General features: G+C 43.1%; 1 protein-coding gene across 1 annotated transcript in view; it reads right to left on the reverse strand.

Moving 5' to 3' along the window:
- Window positions 1-284: 284 nt before the first annotated feature.
- The window catches only part of igf2bp1 (insulin-like growth factor 2 mRNA binding protein 1), a gene marked incomplete at both ends in the record, with an annotated part of 40156 nt that continues 23360 nt past the window's right edge, over window positions 285-17080 (reverse strand). Inside the window, 13 exons of the mRNA XM_080044327.1 lie at window positions 285-437; window positions 651-764; window positions 1358-1489; window positions 1623-1697; window positions 2193-2309; window positions 2767-2886; window positions 3120-3255; window positions 3781-3903; window positions 3985-4119; window positions 4557-4841; window positions 5747-5810; window positions 6547-6598; window positions 8648-8696. Of these exons, the coding sequence (XP_079900453.1) occupies window positions 285-437; window positions 651-764; window positions 1358-1489; window positions 1623-1697; window positions 2193-2309; window positions 2767-2886; window positions 3120-3255; window positions 3781-3903; window positions 3985-4119; window positions 4557-4841; window positions 5747-5810; window positions 6547-6598; window positions 8648-8696 (1555 nt within the window). The remainder of the gene's footprint in view (window positions 438-650; window positions 765-1357; window positions 1490-1622; window positions 1698-2192; window positions 2310-2766; window positions 2887-3119; window positions 3256-3780; window positions 3904-3984; window positions 4120-4556; window positions 4842-5746; window positions 5811-6546; window positions 6599-8647; window positions 8697-17080) is intronic.

The following is a 17080-nucleotide window of genomic DNA, read 5'->3' on the forward strand; positions in this document are numbered from 1 at the left end:
TTTGACTCTATGGGGCGTACTCCCTCCCTCTGTATATCTCTCCCTGTCTACCGCTGGGTCCGCGTGTCCGTCCGTACGTCTATCCATCCGTGTGTGTGTATGTCCGTGTGTGTGTGTGTGTGTGTGTGTGTGTGTGTGTGTGTGTGTGTGTGTGTGTGTGTGTGTGTGTGTGTGTGCGTGTGTGTGTGTGTATGTCCGTGTGTGTGTGTGTATGTCCGTGTGTGTGTGTGTGTGTGTCCGTGTGTGTGTCGGGTCGAGGGCTGGGTGAGGAGGTTGGATCCCCCTCACTTCCTTCGGGTTTGCTCGGGGCTCTGTCCCCGTGTGGGGCTGCCCATCTCAGTGAAGCCCTGGGGGTTGGCGCCCGGCCCGGGGCCATTCCCCCCTTTGTGTGGCTGTCTGACCTGGGTCAGGATGTCCCGGATCTTCCTCTGAGCCAGCTGGAAGGACAGGGGACACACGAGAATGCAGTTTTGTGGGACATTGAAATTGACTAGCAGAATGTCTCTGTACTCGATTTAACCACGATTAATCGCATAGTTTATCGCAAGCAATTCTGACCAGTGTATTTTGATTGGATATCAAATGGGCACTTAGCAACATGCTACATTTGAAATGGGCATGGTTCTATGTTCTAGTGGAATGAGGAGTACCTGGCTGGCGTAGAAGTGTCCATTGATCTTGACGATGACCTGGTCATTCTCATCAGGAACCTGTTCCCGGGGCACCACCACCTCAGCTGCTGTCAGGTTCTGCAGCTCATTCACCTGGACACATTTCACATGAAAATACACTTATATCAAGATGGATAAGACATTGACTTTTCATTTGCTTTCATGCCATAACTTGCCACAACGACTCTTAGAACACATATGTGAAGCGAATCTTTTGAAAATAAAATCAATGCTTATTAGGGCGTTTCCATCAAGTGGTTGAAGCGGATAAACTACACACGCTCTCTCCAGCAACAAAAAGAACGCAGGAGGAGTGGCATCATGCTCTGCCTGTGCCCGACTGTCAGACACCTTTTTCTGACACTTTTTTCCTGGCAGACTCTGCAGACAACTGCGCATTCTAAGCACTTTATCTTCATGTTTGGCGATAGGAGTTAAGCATTATTACGGGACGAGATCAGTTAATAAGCCATGTTATCCATGTGTCTTCAGTGTTCGCTACGGCACAACTTATTGTAAAAATTGTAGTCAAAAACCACCTCAAGCGAGCATTAAACCTTTTTTTGGGAATTAGAGGATTTTCTTTTCAAATGTTGGCGTTTCCATCACTTTTTTCTGATGCGATAGGCAAGTAGATCCTGAATCTAGAAATGCATTTTGAATGGGGAATGCTGGTGAGAGCTTACCGTCTTGCCTCCCTTGCCAATGACCCTTCCTGCGGCTGCGGCAGCCATCTTGATGTGGGTCTCCAGCTTGACCTCCTCCTTGGGCCCAAAGAAGTTCTCCTCCTTCAGCTTGCCATAGATTCTGCCCTGAGCCTGGGAGAAGGGAGACAAAGGAGGGTAAGCATCCATTGGAATGTTGTCCCAACAGCAGTGTGCTACATCCATCAGGGGCCAGTACAGATCAAATCAAAGCCAAGACATCAACAATATCTTGTTCAGCCTTTACCTTGAACTGAGCCTCTGGGGGGCCGGTCACTATCACCATCCTCATCTTAGAGTCTGGGCTTTCTGCTGGGGCAATCTGGAAGGAGACACACATGTCACTCACCTTCACAATCAACTCATTGCTTCTACAACAGAAACCTATTGCTGGACTTACCATGATAACCATACTAACACTATTTTAAACCATGTGTTTTATCAATTAACTTTGCGCATCTTTTTTTTTTTAAATTGCCAGAGACCTGATACATAACGTTGTCATTACATCTTTGGTGGTTTATCTTTGATTGATTTATTCTAGCATCCGTTTAGAGAACAGATAAAAATGACAGGTGTGTGTGTGTGTGTGTGTGTGTGTGTGTGTGTGTGTGTGTGTGTGTGTGTGTGTAGTAGAGTGGTGTGTCCCTCCCTGCTGCTGACAGCACACAGCGCCTAATGATTAAAGCAGCATGCATAAGAACCCACAGCTTCTTCCTGTCAGAGGGTAGACTCTACAACTATGTGAATGAAGAAATCAAAAGAGAAAGGGCGTCCGATGTTGCAATGAGTGTGAGGGGGTGCTTGTTGTACACACCTTGATGGAGGCCCCAGCAAAGCGGCTCAGCTGTTTGATGTGCATGCCTTTCTTTCCTATGATGGCTCCTACTGCCTGGGCCGGGATGTATATATGAACTGTCTCCTGCTCTGGAGCCTGAACACACACACAGCAATATCTCTCAATAGTGACTTAAGAGTATTTAGTCAGTATTCCATTCCAGTAAAAAAAAAAGGGGTTTGCTGTTTGTTCATTGACTGATAAAAGAGATTGAGAGATAAAAATCTGGAAATATGCAGCACATGCACGATAGATAGATAGATAGATAGATAGATAGATAGATAGATAGATAGATAGATAGATAGATAGATAGATAGATAGATAGATAGATAGATAGATAGATAGATAGATAGATAGATAGATAATACTCAATTCATAATAACCACACCTTTCTGTGTGTATCACAAATTACCACTTAAGAATTTTGCCACCCCACCCATCTGCATATTAAGTTAAAAAGGTAAAATCAGAAAAAACTGGATATATAATGTGTCAGCAATTCTTTCCAGAAGTTTGTGTTTCACAAATGCATGTACAGAGCAGGTGTCCTTACCCCGAAGCCATAGGGGGCGCCAGAGGGGGCGTTCCCAGGAGGGGGTGGGGGCATGTTGGAGGAGGAGGGGAACAGGCCCAGAGCACCCAGGTTCAGTCCAGGGATCAGATGGGTCTGTTGCTAAGGAGAAGACTGCCGGTTAGAAACCATCCGTAGGTTTACAGGTGTACAATGTGTGTGTGTGTGTGTGTGTGTGTGTGTGTGTGTGTGTGTGTGTGTATGTGTGCGCGGGCGTGTGTGCATGCGTGCTTGTGTGTGTGTGTGTGTGTGTGTGTGTGTGTGTGTGTGTGTGTGTGTGTGTGTGTGTGTGTGTGTGTGTGTGTGTGCGTGCGTGCGTGCGTGCGTGCGCTCACATTCATAGCAGCGATGTCGTTCTCATAGGCCTCCCTGACCTTCTTCATGACCTCCACCTCTGCGTTACAGCAGGCCTCACTGGAGCCCCTCACTGTGATGGTTCTCTCTGGGTTGTACACCGTCAGGTCCTGGAGACTGGACACAGTGCAAAGGGGAGGGGCTTAGTACCGCTGTCTGCAGGTCATGTGTAGAGGCCTTCAGCGTGTGTTAATACATCACCACTGTAGTCTCATATAACAATATAGATCAATCAAAGAGAGGAAAAACATCATTTGACATCAGTCATCATAAGACAATACTTGACTGACCATTGTCAACTATGGTATATTCTTAGTCGGGGAAACCCCTAGTGTCATGGCATTGTATTTTAAAATGTGTAAAGGTTTTCCATCATATAAAAACATCACAATGATGATGATGATGGTGTGTGTGTGTGTGTGTGTGTGTGTGTGTGTGTGTGTGTGTGTGTGTGTGTGTGTGTGTGTGTGTGTGTGTGTGTGTGTGTGTGTGTGTGTGTGTGTGTGTGTGTGTGTGTGTGTGTGTGTGTGTGTGTGTGTGTGTGTGTGTGTGTGTGTGTGTGTGTGTGTGTGTGTGTGTGTGTGTGTGTGTGTGTGTGTGTGTGTGTGTGTGCTTGTGCGTGCGTGCGTCTCTTAGTCTTACAGCGAGATGGTGATCTTAGTGTCTGTGTCCTGTTCTACTTTTTTCAGGTTTCGTCCCTCCTTCCCGATCAGGCGTCCCACAAAGTTGTTGTGAGCCAGAATCTTCAGGGGAACCTCATCGGCACTGCAAAGGAAAAAGCCCAGGTCACTGTGAAGTCCTGTTTCCTGTTGTGTGACTATTAGAACATGTGTTTTTAGAGCCTACGTCTTGGTGTCTTTGGCCTCCTGGTGCATGATGTCCAGGATCATGCGTGCGGCAGACGAGCAGCCCTCAGGCGTGGAGTGGATGCTGATTGGTTTCTCTGCAGCGCCGGCATTCTCCTTACGGTGCACGTCGATCCTAGGCAAGGCAAGGCAAAATGTATTGGGTTATTAGCACAATGCATACAAGGATGCAAATCAAAGTGCTAACAGAGTAAAAACAAAAAGAGGGCATTGCTAAATAAAAACGAAAAGTATTACAATTGTACTGCAATTAAAAGTAGGGCTCGTTCAAGCAACAATCAACTAGAGAACACAGGTCAACCTGCAAGTACAATCAGTTAAGTGATACGTATTTTTACATACAGACTGGATGACATTTGATAAATAGGGGCCAAGAATATTTTAGTTGATTTTTAAATGGAGCATTTTAGATGAGTTGAAACTTGTGTTGCCTCCCAGGCCCAGACTCCCGGAGAGTGTGTTTGTACATATTTACTGGAAATGATTGTATATTCTTGTTGTCAGCAAAGATTCCTATACACAGTTAAAGAGAGAGATGAAGTGTGCCCTCACTTGCTCTGCGTCTGCTTGGTGATGTTGCGGATGGTGGCCCCCTCCTTGCCGATGATGGCTCCCACGTACTGTGTGGGCACCAGCAGCCTGAGAGGGATGTCTGCGTGTGGAGGTTTGGGGGGCATGCCGCTGGGGGAGCCTCCGCGGGGTCCACCACGGGGCCCATAGCGCCGGCCGTTATCAGGCCCCCGCTGCTCCCCATCCTGTTCACAGTTCTCATCGGGGATGTAGGAAACACGCAGCGCGTTGTTCTCAAACTGGTATCCATTCAGCTTCTGGATGGCTCTGACACACACACAAACACACACACACACACACACACACACACACACACACACACACACACACACACACACACACACACACACACACACACACACACACACACACACACACACACACACACACACACACACACACACACACACACACACACACACACACACACACACACACACACACACACACACACACAAACACAGGGTAAACAACTGTTTCATCTCATTATAAGCTGCATCTTATATTCTTATGGACACATAAGAGCAATTCACATGGAATCTGATAAACAGCAGACAGAAACCAGATGTCCAAAGTGGATGAAAACAGGACGGTAAACATTTGATTTAACCAGTAAAGAAAATAATAGTAACCTGCTATCTAACGTATTCCATGTAAAAGCAGCATAAGTCAACCAAGTACATGTGGTGCACCTATAAAAGGGACATCAGAATCAACACTGTTGACTGATGAGTTCTATTACTTGGATATTGTGTGGCTGATACTTGTGTACTTCTACTTGCAGTTTCTTAAGTTTGGAATGCAGGACAGTTAGCTGTAGCAGAGTATGCAGTATGCTAATTCTACACGTACTTAAGAGTAAGAGATTGTTAACACTTCTTCCTCTCTTGTTGAGCCCATGTGTATAGTTGTAGTTATTCCAAATGACCACTAGATGTCACAAGTGGAACGCAGAAAAACGTCACTACAGTTTTATTGAGATCGATAAAGAATTAGAAACATAATTCTAGGTGCCTGTATTTTTTGTATTTAAAATGCCGGGTTCTTGATCATACCTGGTGAAAGATCAATCAGATTTTTACAAAATGGGAAAACGTGGGACAAAAAGTAAAGAAAGAAAGTGTGTGAAAGAGAGAGAAACAGGGATATTGAAGAAGGCTTGAGGAACTTACTGCCTGGCATGCTCCCTGGATGCATATGTCACATTGACCACGGCCGTCTCACTGTCTGTGTTCACTGACGACCACAGGAGGGAGGGGGAGGGAGAGAGAGAGAGAGAGAGAGAGAGAGAGAGAGAGAGAGAGAGAGAGAGAGAGAGAGAGAGAGAGAGAGAGAGACTGTTAGATACAGCACAGCGCCAACTATTTTGGGAGCTTTGGTTCTTTTTATTCCTTCTAGTGATGAACAACACACAACTCAATTTATCATAAGTCTGCACCATCAACACTTTGTCATTTTTGTGGAAAATATCCGACTGTTGCATTGTGGGTTCACATGATTAATTTGAAAAATAATAACACCATTTAAAGTATTGTGTCATGAGTCGGGTCTTGGGAGACCTTAAGATTTCTGGTCACATTACTTTCAGTCTAGTGTGCTCTTTAATTATTGGTGTGCCTGCCATGAGGGCAGCACGCGTTACTGTTGTTCATACATCTTCTTATTCTTCTGACAGTGTTTTAACAATTAGCAAAACATGCGTCCCCACCATATAATAAAGGTCCCCACCAGGAGTAGTGTGCGATTCTAAGCAATCCTCCACATGGTGGGGCTGTTTTTAAGTCCCACAATTGAAAGGTTTGACAGGCCATGCCCCTCACACCCATCCGAATTGACCTGAAATTTCTCACACATGTTCAAGTGAAGGTGCTTTACAAAAAAAAAGGCTCTCGGACAGCATAAGCCGTTTCTAACCATCCATCTATCTATACATCCATGGAGCCAACTGTAAGCACACTCACACACGTCTCACCTTGTTCACAGTTTTCTACGTTTCCATACTGGGCCAGCAGACCGTCCAGGACCTACACACAGACAGAGGAGACAGACAGATTAAATTTACAACCATGTATACCTTCAAATGCAAACAATGGGCCTCGATTATTGCCACATTGTGCATTACGATCAATAATAATATGTAGAGTGTCATGTGGGGGTCTGCTCCTTACCACAGACTTCTGAAGTCTTTGATTTGATTTTTAGCTTGTGTGGGGAGAGACACTTCAGCTGGAAAAATCAGGGCTATTTCTCACACACATAATCCAATTACACTGAATAACAAATGCAGTAGTTGCTGTGATTTAACAGATTGTGTAATGTGTATTGTGAAACAACGAACAGTCTTAACATTCTAAAAAGATATGCAAATAAATGCACTGTGCAAAAACACTAAACATATGATTTTTTTAAAGATATTTTTTTGGCATTTTTATGCTTTATTGATAGTGTAGAGACACAGTTGAAATGGGGCAGAGAGGGGATTGACATGCAGAGAACGACCGCGGGCTGGAATCGAACCCGGGTCCGCTGCTGGCCGAGGCCCATGGGGGGGACACCCTACCAACTGAGCTAAGGGCGCCCCCTCTAAACATATGATTGACACACACACACATTCCCTCTATTGTCTGATTTGAACTTCGACCACAACTACACTGTCCTGCAAACCTCACACAGTGCAATACACCATAGACACACAGTGTAAAGATGTTATTAACACATCGATAATAAAGAAAAACAACACACATGTTAACGAGCAGAGGGCCACATACATCAACCCTGAGTACCAAATCGCAAACTCTTTCTTTTTTCCAATTCTACATACTAAATCGGACCAGAAAAAGAATCTAGTTAGCATGCAGTAGGCGTACAACTGAGACATACTTTTACTTATTTATTTCATCATATCATTGCGCCTTGCTTCTTGCTTTTATATCCTTCACACCCCGGTTGTTTTCATACGGAGGCTCCGTCGATGTGATGTCAATTCCGGTGCGCACTGGATTGTGGGTCAGAATCACCTGAATAGCATGCTGATTTCAACACTAACAATCTTGGCTAAATGTAGTAGACATCTGGGTATTTTTAAGCATACTAAATCCGACCACAATAATTGAGACATCCTACATCTTTTTTCCTACCATACTAAAAGGCAGAAAGTGGGTATTGGAATGCAGCCCAAGTTTAGCCATCGATGTCCCGCCCTCCTGCTGTGGCTGACCAGTCAGCTTCTTATGGCTGTCATATGTTACATTGGGCATGAGTGACACCATAGCTGCAGCAATTAGGTAGCACCAATCAATAGGTTGGAGAGGACAACAGTTAGCCCTTAACTTGATCAATGCATGGCTAATGTTCCATTTCAATCACCTGCTCCTGTTAGAATCAACTTTCATCCAGTCTTTTATTTTCACACAAAGCTGGGAAACCCTTCACATATATCCTCTAGATCTGTGGTTCCCTGGTCTGTGATACAGGGGCACAACATACACACACACACACACACACACACACACACACACACACACACACACACACACTTTTAATCGCTTCTTTCATTCCTCTCCCTTCACGTAACAAATATACAGAGTTAATCGCTAGAGCATGTGAAGTCACATTTTCAATCGGCAGAAAAAAGTTGTGGTGTTCTTCAATATCTCGACTAGGACGAAGTCAATCATTTGAGAACTTTTGTGATAAGTGTAGCCACACCTCAAACATCAAACATTTCTGGGGTGCAGAGAGATGTGGGTGGTGGGTTCCAAAAGTGTACAAGCCCCTTAATGCTCACATCTGGTGATAAGATATAACTGAGCACTCCACATTGTTATGTAATAAGAATTTCGGTTAGGTTGACCCCCCAAAAGGACATAAGGGGACATATTTAGTGGTTTAGTATATGAAAAAAATGCCTACAGTTAAATATCATAGTGATTTGGGATTGTGGTGTCTTTCAGAGAATACACACTCATACACAAAATGTTAGTAATGATGAAGGTGGTATGAATGACAGGTGGAAGTCACAAGAAACAACGGTGTAAATGATCCCAAAGAAATAACAGGAAGTATTCACTAACCTCCCACTGCAGGTGAGGAGGGATGTTTCTGATCTGCAGTTTCCTGGTCCTGTTGACAGAAGAAGAAGAAGAATGAAGAAGAAGAAGAAGAAGAAGAAGAAGAAGAATGAAGAGATGTTATAAGCAAAAACAATTTAAAGTGTCTGCAAACAGATGGAGAAGACTTGTCATCGCCCTTTAACGTTCAATACACCAGGAACACAAAGCTCCAGAGGTCCTGGGACCTTCATGGCTTTATATTATTCTACCTCTTGAGGAACTCCCCTACTTTCTAGTGTTAAGTGAGAAGTGAGATTTTTTTTCTCTTGTGGTTCTGTAGTTGATTCTGCTTTAAATCATGTTCCTTAATTTCCTTTGGCACATAATACACTGCTGTAGTATGTGGGATAGTAATATGTGCAGGCTCATAACTCCATGACCCTTAGGAGTGTGACAGTGTGGTCTGGTCGCCCTGCTCAGTGGAAGGCCATCCCTATACAGGACTATTTTCCATCTTTTGCGCTGCACCTTGGCCTTGACCCTTGGCCTTCAGACTGGGGGCAGCTTGTATTGAAATGTAGAACAGGTGAACCAGTGTGCAGTGTTCTGCATTGACCACGCATTTCACCACCAGCTTTGCCGCTCTTTTATTCAAGCCAGCTCCCCACCCAACTGATCATCAATGGCCCAAACAACAGACAACCCCCCATATACTATGCCCCGCCCACAGCCCCAGGAGGCTTCACTACACATGAGCATTCTTTTGTGCATCCAAAAATACCTGACACATCCCCCATCCTCGAAGACATGGAAAAGCCCTTTGATCCTCCATCAATACTCAGCTGTGATCACCAGCTCCAGCCCCCAACCCTCCAAAACGCACCTGAGCTGCACACCTCCACATGCAGGACTTCCAAAAAATACACACACACACAGACACACCCCAACCCCCATGGAGACACCACCAACAGTGAACTTGTTTGACCCCTACTTTCGCCGTATAGCTAACCCACAGCCCATACCCTATTGGCTGAAACCATGGCAACAGCTCCGGAATGGGTGGGCAAATAAGATGGATGGGCGGGCGGATGGACGACAAAACAACACGCTTCACTCACTCACTCAATCACATGTTATCTTTTCTCATTAGAAACATATTGACCTTTGACCTGATTGAGGGTGTAAACACAATCTCAATGCCAACACTAAAAGGTACAATACACTTGTTTCCAAAAGACACGTCACTTTCTTATCACCACTGGAAGTTTATCAAAATGTTCCATTGAAAATACATTTCTCCACCAATGAAACGAGAAAGAAATCAGCTCCGACAGCCTCATCCCTGACTCATTGTTGATATGCAAAGGATGTCAATGAAGCTTGAAGATGCCTTAAGTCCAAGGTTTAGAAGTGGAGCTGTTGAGGTTCTCTGAGCTGTGTAGAGCATTAGAGCCATGCTCAGCTCCAGCAGGACAAAGGACAGGAGAGAAAGGAAGGCCAGAGAATGGATAGAGTACGGCCCTGCAGGAGGATGTAGGGGGAGGGAGAGAGAGAGAGAGAGAGAGAGAGGCTGTATGCTTCTAGCAGGGGTCAAAGGCCTTCAGACCAGACAGAGGGGGCCCCTGCAACCAACAGCCAGGACTGTCCCTGTGTGTGTGTGTGTGTGTGTGTGTGTGTGTGTGTGTGTGTGTGTGTGTGTGTGTGTGTGTGTGTGTGTGTGTGTGTGTGTGTGTGTGTGTGTGTGTGTGTGTGTGTGTGTGTGTGTGTGTGTGTGTGTGTGTGTGTGTGTGTGTGTGTGTGTGTCAGGGGGTTGTCCTACACACTGTCAACAACAGAGTGGAGAACAAAATGTACATCTTATCAGTGTGAGTTGAGTTCTTAAGAGTGACATAAAGGTTCCTTTCCTTCCAGCGGTTTGGGTTTAGAGGTTAACAGTCCATGTGTACATCAGTCCTTGCCCTTAAATGTAGTGAGGATGTCTCTCCTCTACCCAATCATCTGCATAGTACTAACAGTTACAATTGCTGATTTCACTTCCAGCAGGTTAGGTGCTACTGTAAAACATTCACACTACAGTAGCTAATATAACCCACACAAGACATAGATTGACATCAGAAGAGTAAAACCTTACAAAAGGGTAAAAATTTGAAGTGTTTAAACTTCTCCCTCAAGCTCTCCTCCTATTCTGCACTAAACAACTTCCCTCACTCTGTGTGTGTATACAGTCTATGACGGGTGGCTTAAGTGTGGAGCAACTATAAACGTTGACAAATCACTTTTTTGTAAAAATCAGTGAATACCCCTTTGTTTATATACTTCCTTATACATGCCTATTATATGCCTAGGCTCTGTATTAACACCAGATTTGCTTTCAGCGCACACACAGTAAGGACAGTAGCAGATTGTGAGTTATTCACTGAGTTTTGTCAATTACCTAGTATGCCTTTAAGCTATCACATGTGAAACAGCATTTAGCATGTGACACATTTACAAATAGGCATTTTTATAGAGGAACTTTTCAAATGTGAAATATAATAATTCTAATATGCATAACAAATCAGCTCTGTACTGTGAAAATCAGGACTCTATGCAGACTGTTCAGTACCTACAAACAAATGACCTCTTTTTCAGTTTTGTGAAGTATGAACATTCTCTCAAGCCATTATTGAGTGCTTATTCCTTCAGTTCATTTATAGAACATGTTATCTCCAAATTAAATGACAACAAAAAGAAAATCTTTAAGTTGTGATAACTAATGAAAAGTTGTGGATTGTGTTAGCACAGCACTGAGTGGCATACATGGCCCCTATTGGTCATGTTGCAGGATGTGAATAGGAAGGCAGGGGCCCCTGCTTGCTGAGGTTAACTGGCTCTATGAACGTCTGTGTTCATTCACCTTGTGTTGTGTGGCTTAATGCGCATAGATAGAGTCTTTAGTATTAGCGTGTGGTGAGCAGTTGTGCTTGTTTGGAGCCGTCTGCAAGCGTCTCAGGTGACCTCACCAACAAACAGTGTGTTAACCACAGCACCTCTGCTCCACTAAACTAATGAACACAACACACTCCACAAACAGAGTATCTACAGCACCATGACCTCACTCACAGTTTACATGTCTGTGGTGAAATAAAGTCAGTGATCCTCTTTTCCACAATGGACACGCACACATACTCATCTTGTTTTCTTTGTTGGTTTGGTTTCTCTGTGAGCAATAGAGTTACGACATAATTGAACTTAAAGTTTAAAAAACAACAACATGTCACATAGTTTGCAGTTGTGCAGAGGGTTATGGTGCAGGATTATTTCTTGGCAAACTTTTTCTGGTTTTGTAAGTATAAACAAAAAATATATATAAAATGTAAATAAGTGAGCATTAGAGGAGAAGGTGGATGGATCTTTTGCATTTGTTTTCCCTTGTTTCCATGAAGCTAACCAGCTGCATGGCTGTACCACTTCATCTAAAAAGGTCAGACATGAGAGCATCCATCCTGTCATAAATGCTGCAGGAAAGTGAATACATTTCATTTTAAAAAAGCAGTTAAACTAAAACTGTGTGATTGTTCTGCTCTGGTCTCATCTGTAACTACAGTTTAGGAAGGAAGAGCCATTACCTACCACTAAACACTTCCCCTAGCACAAAGTCAACCGCTGGCTGCAGACCTGAGGAGCCCAGAAGTGCAGGGGGTTAATATTTTATAGATAGCTCCAAAAAAAATGTAAAATGAATTTTTTATTGCAAATGTGGGTGGGGGATGACCAGATGCAGTCATTCAGCATGCTAACCCCATTAGCAGCCAACCTCCTATCACCTTAACTCAACTGGCTTCCCTTCAGAGTTGACCTACTGACACTCCCACAAACACACATGCTCACTGTGCTGAGTCGGGCCAGCTAAATGAGAGAATGCATGAGTGGGTCTGGGTGCAGTCAAGGAGAGAGGTGAGGTCAGGTAAAGGCTGTGAGATGCAGGAGCCTTGGTGTGATGAGAAAGGTGCAAGGCGTGGTTTAAAATCATAAAGATCCTTTGCATCCATCCTTTTGAGATAAAACATGGATGCTGTTACCTGGGAAACAACAATGATACACACACAATACACCCCCAGCAAGGCACTGAGGGTTGGTAGCTCCCTTTATATTTAGTGATCTAGTAGCACCCTCTCCTGAATTCTCATAGTTCAATTTGAAAAAAATTTTAGTGCAACATTTATTCAGAAACGTCAATTGAAAGTCCATCGTAGTTTGTTGCTCAAACAAAAGCTTAAAAAAAATGCCTTGCCTTTCACTAGAAAACGTATTGTTTTTGTAATGTCCAAGGTGCAAATTGTGTCTAATCTCTGTGACATTGACTTCTTCTTCTGCTTGCCTCATTGCCCCTTTTTACAGTACCATTCCCTGACATATTTTCTGCTGCTTTAAATGACCATAAACCTGTCCACTCTCTGCCAGTGACAGCTCACCTACACATCAGCACACCACACAGCTCTATGTCAGAACAGACATGTGTCTTTTCTATTCTGCATGAGTGGGACATATAACAAACAGACAGAAGCAGAGGGAGAGGTTCCCTTATCATAGCTGTTGTCACTCCGATTAGCCCAGATTTAGAGGGGAGAGGTCACTGCACCCGCTCGCTGCAGTCTCATTGGTCCACTAAATCCTACTTAAGGGTGAATCCTGCCCAATCAAAGTGTAATAAGGATGCAACCATGTTGTGTGTGTGTGTGTGTGTGTGTGTGTGTGTGTGTGTGTGTGTGTGTGTGTGTGTGTGTGTGTGTGTGTGTGTGTGTGTGCTTCTTCTTCATCTTCCAACAGGTGCATTTCCCCAGAACACACTTCAAAAAATGCATATGGCCATTAAGTTTGTCCATTCTGTGCTACTGTAGAATCATTTCAAGGGATGATATACATAGGCTACTTGTTAATATTATATGTCTACCAAGTCTGTTCTGAAAAATGACAATAAATTCTACACACTGCTCCTTTAAGCTTTAGTTGGGCTATATTATGTCCGTTCTTCTGTTAACTTCAATATTTTTTATAACATTCAATAATGATGTTTAGCCAACAAAGTGTCTTGCCATGTTCTAAGAGAAATATTTATACCGTTTCTATGAAAATAAGGATGAATGCTGTCTGGACGCTTGTAGAATATTGGTTTGCAACATTGCATGGTCACATTGGCCTACGTAAGCTGCATATGATTTTACTGGAATGACAGTAGGATATTTCCTTGATAGCCTACGTGACTGCGGTAGCATAATTGAAAGCCATTTACTGAAAGTTCTAGTGGTGCCCAACGCCTCAACCTGCTCTTTCCTTGACTGAGCTGTGCCTCGCGTAGGCCTACTCCCCTCGCCTTCACTCTACTCGCCATTTTGTGAAGCCTATAGACATCTCATGTTGTCGGCACAGTGCTGGCTGGGGAGCAGCAGGCCCACAGGAAGGCAGCCCTAATGACTACGCCATAGCTTTCATTTGTGAATATAGCTTGTAAATTCGACGTTAAGTTGTGTCCAGTTAATCTGTACAGGTAACAATTCCTCATTCAAAAAGGTTTTAAATTATAGCATCATTGTTAACTTCCCTCGGCGAACCTAACAGCACGATGCGATTTCATTTCATTCTTGTAAAGGGACACCGAGATAAGAGAAGTGGATTTGTAAGGGGCTATGGCAACATTGTTGCAATACGGAACGGAAGGGTATCAGACAGAAGGAAAGGGATTGCTTGAAACAACGTAATTTAGGCAATTTCATTCAATGCCTTCGTCTATTTCCAAAAATATTCCTAGGCTACGTAGGCATATGTCTTCATGGTTCATATTTCCTTTAGACAAAAATGTGTCCGCTCTCCGCTGATAAAACAAGGACAGAATCCTCAATAGAGTGTCGGTTAACGACCTTTGGGCTGTTCCCCGCACAAAAACAAATGTGGGTCATGAAAGACTTTCTGGTTAAATACATAGATAGTAAGGTTAAATAAAACGTCAACACACTCACACACACACAGGCAGAAACAAGCTACATGTGAGAGCCAATAGGCAGCCATCTTGACCAACGCCCATTTACTACAATGAGTGTGCAGTCACATGACGGCGGTTAATTCCCCAGAACAGAGCACATACAGCAGCAAAGGAGGAGAGGGAAAATGGTTCAAGATCACCATAACGCCTTCACACGAGCCTCACACCACATCTCGTTGGCAGGGGAAATTATGGACAGATAGATAGCCTGACTGTACAGATATAATTATTGTTATGGGCTACAATCGTTCATGGCTCGAAATAACATTTTTATTAGGCTACAGTCTGCCCGATAAAAATGCACATCGTTTAACCAGTGACACACCTCCCTCCGTGAGCGCGCAGACACGCGCTTTACTTTCAAATCACCAGCCACACGCTGAGATGCTCCGACACAAACAATTCAGATAGGCCCATAATATAAAGAGAAGTTCACGGCTTTACAGCTTTTATTTAGTTTTTTCTCTTAAATTGTCCCCCACTGTTTTTCTCTCCGCGCGCTGTGTCTATGGAGGATAGGAGCACAAGCGCGTCCCACCATTCACAAAGTCCGTTTAATAAATAAATAAAAAACCTCCTCGGCTCGGGAGGGAGTCACTCCAGCGGCGCGAGGAGTGGGAGGGGCCGGCTGTAGGGAGCGAGAGAGAGGACGTAGGAGGGGGTTTAGGTTCTACTCTACTATAGAATGTGTGCCATGAACACTAACGGCTGAAATGCAGCATGGGGGTTTTGGCGTTGTAGTATGGCATCGAGGAGGTATTCGAAGGAAGCATGTATTTATTCTCCTTGTCAGGCTTTCCTTCTGCTTTTAGCAACGGGATAAACGGGCAGGTACCCGCGCAGCTCCCCATAGCCATACCACAAAAGGAAAGGTTGTTTCTTAAAGAAAAATAAATAGCTTTGTCATGAAAGCTTAGGCGTTAACACTGAAAACGACTAGTTGCCCAATTAAACCCGAAGCCCCTGGTGTAGCCATATACGTTTCCAGGTTGCTCACCGACAGATCTGGATGTGGCGGGAAACTGAAGGAGTTGTCGTTAAAAAGAGTTAAAAAAATGCAGTGCCACGTTCAGGTTTAACTGTCTTCGTATTACAGTGACGTGTTCGAAGACAATAGCCTCAGCTGTGATAATTAGTATAAACCCGAATGAAAATAACTGCTGCATGGCAGCTGAGGTAAAAACTCCTTTAATTAGGGAGCAGAGCCATTCATATTAAATCTATGCAGCATGAGTTAATAACAATGTCAGACACAGTAGCTTATCATTTGGTGTCCTCAATGGGAGAAAGCGTTTATGAATAGGTCCACATTTCTTTAATAGGCAAGTGAAGGGCGATACTGAACAATTTAAACTTTCTTTAAAACGAATCTAAATGACTTCATTCAAGCAATAAAGGCTGGGTCCTGGAGGTCACTCAGCAGCTCAATCAGACCACTTCCTGCTGTTAGCCGGAAAGTGTCTGAAGAACATGGTCTCCTACATCAGATTTAAACATTTTAGAAGAAGGGGAAAGCTTTGTCAGAATAGAGTCCTGAGATAATAAACACTGATTCAACTTTTAAATATTCCATTTTCCCTGTCCTGCAATGAAGACTTTTTGTTTTCTTTTTGAAATTTCTATTGTATTATCCTACAAGACAACTACGGGGTAAATCCAAAACCTAAGGCTCGGCCTAAAGGCAGAGTAAATAAGTAAGAGAAATATAGAAAAACACCATGACTATTAGTAACAAAAACTTTTACAATAACTTAAACCTGAAGTACAATTTCAACTGTGCAGTGAATCATATAGTATTATTTCAACTCACAGTAAGGACAACAACAACATTAATTCAGAACAATTGTTTAAAATAAATTGTAAGATTACCTCACGGTCATAAAACAACACACACCCATAGCTGAACAATACAAACAGTAAAACGAAAAAAATACAATTTGCATCTAATACTATGAAATTAAAGTTTTCCAGATAGTGTTATTTTATATTATCTTAATAAATGTTGTGGTTATTAATAATACATTTTTGGTTAAGTAACATTCAAATAATTTAAGGGCATTAATGAATAGCACTTTAGTTGAAAAAATTCACTAAAGAAAATAAATAATTGGAAAAACGTTAAATAAGCATTGATTTAAAACACATTCTTCAAGTTTGTTTAGTTATTCTAACAAATGTGTCTTACTTTAACATAGATTGTAACGGTACATTATGAATATAATCTAATAGAGTTCATCATATATTTTGACCCCTTCATCTTATTGCATTGTTAGAATCGGCAATAAACATATTGAGAAGGTTCAAAAAAATGATTCCTGCAAATGTGCCGGGAAAATATTCTGCTGTTCAGAATGAGAAATCAAAAGGTGCTGTTGGATGATGTTTGACATGATGTTAACAGCCAGTCAACACATACTGTTTACAGACGGGCCTGG

This window comes from Ammodytes marinus, assembly GCF_949987685.1.
Source record: "Ammodytes marinus genome assembly, chromosome: 16".
Taxonomy (NCBI): domain Eukaryota; kingdom Metazoa; phylum Chordata; class Actinopteri; order Uranoscopiformes; family Ammodytidae; genus Ammodytes; species Ammodytes marinus.